The sequence below is a fragment of the Perca flavescens genome, chromosome 13 (genome assembly GCF_004354835.1).
Source record: "Perca flavescens isolate YP-PL-M2 chromosome 13, PFLA_1.0, whole genome shotgun sequence".
NCBI lineage: Eukaryota > Metazoa > Chordata > Actinopteri > Perciformes > Percidae > Perca > Perca flavescens.
The window spans coordinates 19,803,375-19,810,874 of NC_041343.1; the positions used below are offsets into that span (position 1 = coordinate 19,803,375).

At 42.8% G+C, this 7,500-nt stretch overlaps 1 protein-coding gene across 3 annotated transcripts in view; it reads right to left on the reverse strand.

Moving 5' to 3' along the window:
* LOC114566614 (transcription factor COE1) overlaps nucleotides 1–7,500 on the reverse strand; it is an 84,532-nt gene that overhangs the window by 63,976 nt on the left and 13,056 nt on the right. For all 3 annotated transcript variants that reach the window (XM_028595204.1, XM_028595207.1, XM_028595205.1), the window contains exon 6: nucleotides 5,625–5,693. In XM_028595204.1, coding sequence (XP_028451005.1) covers nucleotides 5,625–5,693 — 69 coding nt within the window. The remainder of the gene's footprint in view (nucleotides 1–5,624; nucleotides 5,694–7,500) is intronic.

Consider the following 7,500-nt stretch of genomic DNA (forward strand, 5'->3'; position numbering starts at 1 on the left):
GAGGGAAAGGGAGAGAGAGAGAGAGAGACAAAGGAAGAAAAGATAAAGAGATCGTTTAGAAGATCCCCTTCGCTCCCTTCATCGCCTTTCTTCATCTCCTCCCCCTCCACTTCCAGCTGATTGACAGCGCCCCCTCCTTCCCCACCCAGCGCTCCTTGATTGACAAGACTCCCCAGACTGAAGCTCTTATCCCCTGAAACAAACCCTACTCTGCTCCTCCTCACCTCCTTTCTCTCCTCTGTCTGCCTAGACAAGCCTCCTCCCTTCCTCCCTCCCTGTCTCCCTCCCTGTCTCCTCATCCTCCTCTTGCTCCTCCTTTCTTCCTTATGCTGTCTTATCATGTTCACCTCCTTCTATCATTTTAACGTTATTCCATTCCTTCCTCGTTCCTCTCTTTCCCATCATCTCTTCCTCAAGCTGTAACCCCTCTTAACCCTATAGATTACACACACACACACACACACACACACACACACATGGGGGGGAAACCCCTCAGGCTTATGTGGGCCCCTTTAGAGAGGGGGGGCACATATTGGTACCCTTAACCCCCCTACACATGCACACACACACGCACGCAAACATGCACACACCCACACACCCACAATATCACACACACAACTCAAATCGCCTTCCTCAAGACTTGACACTGATCTAAGCCCTGAGCACACACTGCCTGAGACTATAACACCCCTCATATGCTCAAACACTCACACACACACACACACATGCACACACAGCCTGAGCCTATTAAGCCAATCGTAGAAGTCTAAACAGGCAGCGAACTGAGCAGTGAGGTAGGTAACCCCTCAGGGCCACAGAGAGAGAAAAACAGAGTCAAAGAAGGAAAAAGAGAAAGAGAAAGAGAAAGAGAGAGAGAGAGAGAGAGAGAGAGAGAGGGAAGGAGAGAGAGGCAGCTGAGAGAGGGTGAGTTGGAGCAAGGGCAAGAGAGAGGAGGAAGGACAAAGATGAGGAGGGAGGGAAATGGAAGTGTGGGAGAAAGAAAAAGAAAAGAAGGAGATGAAGATGTTGAGTGAGAAAAGACAGGGAGATACAAGGAGGAGAAACTGAATGGCATGGCGCACACACACACACACACACACACACACATATACAAGAGGAGGAGAGGTGGGTGTGGCTCTTTAGGAGTCAAGCAGGCGTATGATAGGATATCGTTGCATGTCGTTAACCCTATATTAACCCTGAGAGGCAGCGGGAAACTCACTGCGCTACAACATGGATTAACTGGGCCACACACACACTCACACATACATAAACACACACTGGCACGATGAGCTAGCTGTCAGTCACACACACAAGGACTGCTATCCTCACTGACTGACAACATGCATTGAACTATCAATCACATGTACACACTTTTTTCCCCATTTCTTTCACCTGTTTGTTCTCACAAATAAACACAGAAGCCAGTAGAGTTCAAATTTGTTAAATCATGATAAACACTGGGAGCTTTTCAAATGATGTCACAATAAAACTCGCATTTTGACGTCTTATTTTTTTCTTTTATCTTATGCATTTCCTGTTGAAACAGGATATCGTAGAAGACATGCTAATGGGAAAGGCTTAAAGAAAAATCGGATATGGTTTTATTGGTTCTCACAGTTTACTCCAGTGATTCTCCTCTGTGTTTTAAACAGCCAATAGGAATTGTTAGCATAGCGACAAGAACACTGGCCTCTCACCCAAGTAAACACTTACAGTCAAACCAGAAACAGAAGGCAGCGCAATGCAGTGCACAGCAATTTGTTTCTGTTCAATGATCTGTTGCTCTCAGCTCCGGTGCTGAATGCTAGCTACTTTTAACCCAGACACTGGTACCACCTCTTCTACAGCCGTCCATTCAGCGCCCACTTTTTATTCATTTGATTGTGTGGAAATGTATCCACATTACAGATCATAAATAAAGACAATGAAATGTAAGTCTAGTAAAACTTGACATACAAAAAAACAACCCACATTAGCTTTCCTGCTAAAGTCTCCTTATCCAATCCACAAACATGAACATGCGTCTTGTCCTGCACCTTAGCTTGTTGAACGAGTGACCAAACAATATACTTTATTCAGAAGGTATATTTTATTAATCCCGAAAGGACAAACAGGACCCTTACACATGCATTATGTATGGAGAGATGTCAGAGCGAGAGGGCTGCCTCGTAGGATAAGCAGTTGGGGGTTCGGTGCCTTGCTCAAGGGAGGGAGAACTTGCCTCTCCAGCTAACAGTCCACACTGCGTGAGCATCCGGAAAGTGTACCTCCTATGGGGACGATTCTCAGGCTAAAAAGCCATCACCTGCCGTTAGCATTCCGTTGACTGCCATTCATTTTGGCGTCACTTTGACAGCAAATAACTTTACATCGGAAGCGTTTAAAGACTCTATTTGTCCATTGTTTATTTCTAAAGAAACACGACAATGTATAAAAGGCTCCATTACCTTGTATCTCATATTATGGCCCAGTAGCAGCTATTTTTGTAAAAAATAGGCTAAAGATTGCGTCATCACCATGCGACTTTCTGTCGCACATAGAGAATTTACCGTATAGTCAGGAGAAGCTCGCAGGCAATCAAGGGGACGTGGAGGCATACAGTCAAGGGAGAAGCCCATAGAGAGTCCATGAAAGCATCAGAACAAAATATTTCAACAACTGTTCCTGCTCATGGACAGCTCCTACTCACACTCTCAGTCTCTGCAAGATTGGGAATGATTGAGATTTCTCTTTGCACAGCTACCAAAAACTTGCTCACGTCACATCTACGTTGTCAAGCTCAATTTGAGGCTGCGCAGTAATGTTCAGCCATCACCAGAAAAGTGCTTCTAATTGGCTTCACTAGTCTCCGTCGAAGTCGGTGTGTCCATTTCTTTCTTTTTTTTTCTTTTTGGGCATTTCTGCCTTTATTGGATAGGAAAGCTGAGATGTGAAGGAGGAGAGAGAGGGGAGAAGACATGCAGGAAAACCATCACTGGTCAGACTCTAACCCTGGACCTTCTGCGTCGAGGTATAAACCTCTGCTTATGTACGCCCGCTCTACCAACTGAGCTAACCGGCCACAGCTGTGTCCATTTCTTTCACTGTCTATGGCGTCAACAGGCAACCCTCCAGTTCCCAAGCCAAGACTTCACAGGCTGAGCTACTGCCGCCTCTAATGTCAGTTTGCAGGTTAGATAGCTAATTAGTTACACAGCTTCATTTCATCTAATAGCATAAACTTACCTGTGAATGTAACTTCAGTTCATTCACATGTTGGATGTGGTTCTTTCCCTTCAATACCACTGCTAACAACACACTGTCTGCCCAAGGCTTGTAAACTACAGCACACGTTTGTCTGTGGCTCCCCTGCAGGTGCTCAACCTCACAGCAGCTGTCAATCAAACACAGACACCAACACAGCTACACTGACCTCCAGCCAGTGAGAGGAAAAGGAGCATTTCTGATATTTCTGCAAAGATCGTTATTTTTTTCCTTTTAATAATAAAAATATATTATCAATAAATCTACAAAATACAACATTATTTTTGACTGTAAAAAGGGATGACTAATATGACTTCAGTTAGACAATGCTTGTTTACAAGCAGTGACACACTTTTGCTGTTATGTTCTCTTTCTCTCTCTCTCTCTCTCTCTCTCTCTCTCTCTCTCTGTTTGGGTCGGACAGCAGACTTCCAGATGTTAAACTGAGAGGCTGTGAACCACTGCAAAGTGGACAGGGTCTACAGGAAGTATCCCACGGTATCCACGGTAACCTTGACATTCCATCCTGACCAAGTTCGCTGACATCTCCCACAATTCACTATGCTCCTCTCTTCCAGCCATAAAACACACACACACACACACACACAACAATAGCATCAACACACATATTATGATTACATATCTATTAGCTTGTCACTTTGTGTCTAATATATCACCTATTCTTTAAGTGGCCCAACCCAAGTCACAACCAACCAACCACACACACAAACACCTTCCAGGCGAATATACTGTATAATGGGATGTAAGCAGAGATGTCTGAGATAGCCGACAAAAACAGAAGAATGTGGCTATGATGTAAATATACTATAATGTCCTGCGCGAGCACACACACACATATACACACACATATTGTGTATGTATATATATATATATATATATATATATATAAAAATGACACAATCATGTGTAGCTGTCGATCATGAAGACTTTTGCAATTTGTGTCTTACATAGGACACACACACACACACACACACACACACACACACACACACACACACACACACACACACACACACACACACAAAAAATATATATATATATAAATGAAACATCTGTTCATGTGTATTTTGACCTGAGAAGAAAGTGTTACGCTACCTAAAACATGTCTTTCCTTTGTGGTCTTTGATAGAAGACGAAACAACAATGCTTGGCTGTCTCAACTGTCAAAACTGTCCTAAATAATTGCCTTTGGGTTAAAAACTTGTACACCCTCCCCACCAAAATTTAAAGAATCAGACACTTATAAAATACTTATATATCTTGATTGCAATGTAATTTAAGTTTGTTAAATGGGGTTTGTAAGAAGCCGTGCAATCACTGAAGTGAGATAAGGCTAGCATTGACAGCAATGGCATTCTCTTATACTTAAAAAAATACCAGGATCAGTGACACCCAATCGTCACTGTTTTAGGCCCTAAGTGACATGATTATGTTCTATATTAAAAGAGGTACCAAATATTTTGACATAGGTCAGGTCCTACTGTATGACATTAACGACTTACTTGTGTGTTTTCATAAAAATTTACGTAAATTCTATAAAATAAATACAAAATAGATCACTGGGTTCTCTGATAGTCAGCACTCTCTCACCACTCCCTGTGAAGTACTCTTTAAAACACACACAGAGATGTGCACGCAGAGAAACCTGCTCACAGAGGGTTAAAACAACTGCCAAGAAGAAATCAGATTAAAATGAGGTTGGATCTCAGTTCAGTTTTTCTCTGTCACTTTTTTCTTTCCTCATGACCCATTTTCCTGTGCTGCTGCAGGAGAGACAGAGGAGGGGGGGGAGGGAGGGATAACTTCAGTCCTCCACCTCGACAGACAGACAGACAGAAAGAAAGAAAGAAAGAAAGAAACAGACAGACAGACAGACAGACAAGTAGGAAAAAAAGTGGCAGTGAAAACGACAGACAGCTTCTGCTTCTGCTAGTAAACAGCTCTGGATTTTGCATTACGTAGAGGAAACACACGCTTATCTTTGTTCACTCAAGTCTGAAGATCTGCGCAAGTATGTATGTGTGTGCATGTGCCTAAATCTGCCAGATATGAGGTAGTAACTTAGCAGCTGATGTCCCCTCTGCGCAGGTCAATGACTGAAGTGCACATGCTCATGTAAATGTTATTCAGCACCACTGATGAGTTGTTGTTTCCATCTGTCTTCTATCAGAAGCCATCGATTCTATCTAAGAAGCGTCTATTTCAGGAGTGACAGCAGATCATCTTAACACACAAACATCCCGTCACGCGCCCGCCATTCAAACAGGTCAACACAGTCCATCATGCAGTATATGTGTGAGTGTGTGAAAGTGTGTGTGTAGTAGAGACAGAGATAGAGACGGAGTGAGAGACTGTACCTGTCGATGATAACAGGGTCTGAGGGTGTCTCATTACGGTTTCCGCAGCTCTTCTTGTCACAGCACCGACTGCGAGGAGAGAAGGCAGTAGAAGAAGAAGACAGTGAGAAAAAAGTGAGAAAAGAGTCTGACACAGGGAACATACAGTACTTCATACAGGAGTTCAAATTTAGATGTTTAAATAGGAGTGTTACTGTGCTTTGTCTGTACTGATGTTGAAAACTTAACACTAAATTCACAGAAATTGATCAAATCTGTCTAAAAACAGAGTTTTACAGAAAGTCTAGTAGGTCTACACTGACAGCATGGGTAAATATAGACTTCTATGACATGAAAGTGAGCGTATAGCAGGATCTGAAAGAAATACACTAGGTGTTTTGGGGACTAGCCTTCTGGAGAGCTTAGCAATTTTGTGATATGCTCCAAAACCCTGCTACATCTTAGTACATAGCCGAATACACCCATAGTGAGTTGAATGACTGTTAGTAGTTTAGTTTCAGAAGTTTTAAAACTGATATATCACCAAAGACACAAGTGGATTAAGTCCACCATCATCAATCAAGGAGTTTCTTGTTTAGTCAGACTGTCCTCCAAAGAAAAATGAGACAATCGGCCGTTTCAGCAGGTGCCCCAGAACATTGTTTTACATTCAAGTGACAAAGCCCAGCAGCAGCAACAATTAGGACTTCTATCCGTCGGGAGCTAGGTAAGGTGATGTTATTATAGAGTCACAAAATCACAAAGGGAGGAGGTCCGGGGTGGATGGATTGATCAACAAAACTTCTGACTTCAACACAGGACTCCGTTGTTTCCAGTTTCCTAACAGCAGTCAATATTGGTTTCTTATAAGCATGACCATGATTGTTCCTTAACCTTAACTAAGTATTTATACTGACTCAAACCATGATCTTTCCTTAAGCCTAACTAAGAAGCGTGTGTGCCCAAAGCTAACCAAACCTTTACCATAGCGTTGAAACATGATACAATTTATCTATTTTTCAACTGTGCTTTGTAACAGTTTCTGGAAAGAACAGACAAATAAATAACGTTGTCAGTAAATAACAGACAGAGATCATTTTGATGTCTATGTTCTCATCGGTACTTGTTTTAGATCAAGAGCAACACATCCTATGGTTTTAAACCTCTGAAGACTCACTTACTGGTTATTTAAAAAAAAAAAATCAAGAGGCTAGTTGAATTTCATTTTGGGAAAGGACTTGCATGTCTTTTAAAACACTAGATGACAACTATTAAAACACTATATGACAACTTCCTCTCCATCCTACTTGTACTGACACACAGGTGATGTGGAGTGTGGAGAGGATTGAACAGGCCTGAGGCTCGAAGAGGAGGAGAGGGTGGGATACACACACACACACACACAAACAAGTAAACAAAAAAATAAAAAATAAAAAACTGGCACGCAATACTAAATTCAAACATATGTACTACAAAGCTTTATGCGTGCATCAATTATAAATAAAGGTGTAAGCAGGAGGGGAAGGATAAAGCCGGGGGGGGTAGTGGTGATGAAGAGTGAAAGGGTGAGCGTGGGAGGGAAATCTAAAACAAGAGGGTGAGAGGGAGGGGAGGGGAGAGGTTTGGTTGGGAAGAAGAGGAGGGGGAGTTGTCTCAGGTTTCCCACCGTTACAGATGGCAGAGGTGGAAAGAAAGAGAGTGATATGCTACACCTTACACATTGTCTCCACTATCTGCTGCTCTACCCCTCTTTCTGCTCTCTCTGTCATTACCTTCCTGCTGCTCTATGAACTGGGTCACTGCACGGCCCCAGCACCAGTGAGAGGTTAGAGACGAGGAAAACCAGAGATAGGGGAATGGGAAAATGGGGAGCACGGGAAAAGAGGAACGCTAAGCC